Genomic DNA, 2,500 nt, shown 5'->3' with positions numbered 1-2,500 from the left:
GACGCAGGATTCTGCTCACTTACAGCAATTATGCAACCGACACGCAGCGGCGATCGCAACTGTAGCATACCGAGTCTAAACCGCTTCTATTTATTTCATTAATAATGTGACAAACTCTCAGTACTGTGAAAACAAACGCCGGTTATTATTGCCCTGAATGTGTTCCCAGACGAAGCAGGTGTCGGGTGAGAGACGTTTCAGATCAATCTGTAATTCCCCCGAACACACACACACACACACACACACACACACATGTACAGCAAATGAATAATGTAAATATGATTGTTGGTTTTAAATTATTAGACTAGCATGACGTTGCTCTGTTCTTTTTGGTGTCACTAATCAAAAACAGTTGTTTATAAAGAAATTATACCAGAAGATTGTACTTGCTGAGTGTTTTATACAACCTTTTTTTATTGTCTTTACGTCTGCAGGCTCAAGCTCACTTTGCATGCGATTCTCTTTTTAAAAAGAAATATATAAAATGTGTTTTCTTTATACTCCTTTTCTGTTAATGAATGCTGACGAGCTGAAATCATTTCACTTTTACTCCATACAAGGATATTAAAAAGTGTGTATGCCGTTTCCTAAAAAAAAACTAATAATATAAGAGAGAGGGGAGAGGAAGGGGTTTATATTTTAGTGCCTTCTCAGTTAAAAACGTAAATAGATAAATATATATCTGAATAACCAATACAATAAGCTAATTATGTGATTATGTTTGGATTTTTTTATTCTTTACTCAATATAAACAATATATAACAAGTTGTGATAGACTTTATGACGACAAATGCTGAAAATGTCTCCTGATAAAATTTAAAGTTCACATTGTATGGAAGCTAATTTTTTGCCACGAGATAAAATATTATATAATATATATATATATATATATATATATATATATATATATATATATATATATATATATATATATATATATATATTTATTTTATTTATCCTCCCCAACAGTTCTACCTTTTTATTTTTATAAAGAAATAAACTAAATGTTTTATCCCGTGGCCGAAACAGGCTTCCATGACACTGTCAAGTCAACTACTCAAAACTACTTTGTCTTAAATTGACATTTGGCTCCTGAAGTATGTTGTACAGTATTACTGCAAAGACGTTAGAAATTGTTACATTTTTACTGCAAACCAAAAAAAAAAAACTATATATACATACAAATGCCTATTTCAGCATGTTCAGGCGAAGGCTGAGAGGGCCCACTGTTTGACGTCTGTGGGGCATTGTGGGTATCTCTGCAGCGCCTCCATCACCTGACCGTGCTCCAGCATCAGCCGCATCAGCTGATACTCACGCTGAACTTTACACACACCAGAGTCCACCGGACGCACCAGCTCCAGCTGCAGGAGGTGTTCAAACGCCTGAGACACACACACACACACACACACACACACACACACACACAGTCAAACTTTCATTTTGCACAGTCAAATTCTCACACAAAAAGCCGTTGTCTTTTAAGAAACTGTACACAAAAAATTTTAAATGACAATTATTATTTTTAAAATTGCGTTGTATTAGCTGCATTTTTATTTTTTGAATATCTTAATATCTTTAATCAAAGTAAGCCAAATAAAGTTTAGGAGTACACAACGAAAAAAACATGCTTTTTGAAAATTGTTAAACAGTTAGCTGCTTTTGCAAATTAACTCATTTATATACTATTATAGTATTTAATACTAAAATAACAACATCTATGTTCAATTTTTATTTATTCCATGTAATAAAGAGTAATTTCGCTCCTCGCGTTTAATTTTAATTATATTATAGCCTCACCAACCCTAGACTGTTCAGGTCGTGACAATTAAAATCATTTGATTAAAACTATATATTAAACTCAATTAAAATATTTTTTTCTTCTTCCTAAAGTCATTTCAAACACAAATTACTTTCATGGGACATAAAACGATAGGAGGAATAATTTATGAAAGACTATTTCATTATCAGTTGAACTTTGTTAACCAAAAAAAAATGACTAATTTACAAACTGGACAACATGAACAATAAGCAAGGGTTTCGGTAATTGGCTTCCATGTTGTTTTACATTATATTCCTCATTTAAAGTACATGCATGAAATAATGAGCAGCTTAAACCGACCTTCATCACCACGGGCTTCTCAAACTTATGGATGGAGTGAGACTTCCTCTGAATAAACTTCTTAAACTCTAAGAGAGAGAATTATATTCATTTGAGCATTGATGCATACATTAACATTCACTGATGAACAGTGGCTTGTGAAACACGTCCAGGTTTTTGCTTAAGGGTGTCTTACCATTATGGACCATCTGGAAATTGAAGGGCTCTCCGTCGTAAGTGTCATTCAGATGCTTCATGGCAATGATCAAACACAGCTCAAGAATAGACAGACCTGGAAAACAGGCATTTCAGGACATCGGAGACGAGATCTTAAAGAGACGGGGTGCTAAAATCATCAAACTGTGTCTCACCGTGAAGGACGTTTGCTTTCGAATCAGC

The 2,500-nt window shown here is 34.0% G+C and overlaps 2 protein-coding genes across 4 annotated transcripts in view; one reads left to right on the top strand and one right to left on the bottom strand.

Moving 5' to 3' along the window:
• acvr2ab (activin A receptor type 2Ab) overlaps window positions 1-378 on the top strand; it is a 22,541-nt gene extending 22,163 nt beyond the window's left edge. For both annotated transcript variants that reach the window (XM_043230829.1, XM_043230828.1), the window contains exon 11: window positions 1-378. This exon is cut by the window's left edge and continues 1,717 nt beyond it. The gene's annotated coding sequence lies outside the window, so the exon portion shown is untranslated.
• Window positions 379-965: 587 nt separating this feature from the next.
• Window positions 966-2,500, bottom strand: part of orc4 (origin recognition complex, subunit 4) — a 5,653-nt gene continuing 4,118 nt past the window's right edge. For both annotated transcript variants that reach the window (XM_043230824.1, XM_043230823.1), the window contains exons 11-14: window positions 2,473-2,500; window positions 2,298-2,393; window positions 2,123-2,190; window positions 966-1,385 (exon numbers count right to left, since the gene is read on the bottom strand). The exon at window positions 2,473-2,500 is cut by the window's right edge and continues 81 nt beyond it. In XM_043230824.1, the coding sequence (XP_043086759.1) occupies window positions 1,203-1,385; window positions 2,123-2,190; window positions 2,298-2,393; window positions 2,473-2,500 (375 nt within the window). In that variant the 3' untranslated portion in view covers window positions 966-1,202. The remainder of the gene's footprint in view (window positions 1,386-2,122; window positions 2,191-2,297; window positions 2,394-2,472) is intronic.

The sequence above is a fragment of the Puntigrus tetrazona genome, unplaced genomic scaffold (genome assembly GCF_018831695.1).
Source record: "Puntigrus tetrazona isolate hp1 unplaced genomic scaffold, ASM1883169v1 S000000233, whole genome shotgun sequence".
NCBI lineage: Eukaryota > Metazoa > Chordata > Actinopteri > Cypriniformes > Cyprinidae > Puntigrus > Puntigrus tetrazona.
This window is presented reverse-complemented; position numbering and strand designations above follow the sequence as displayed.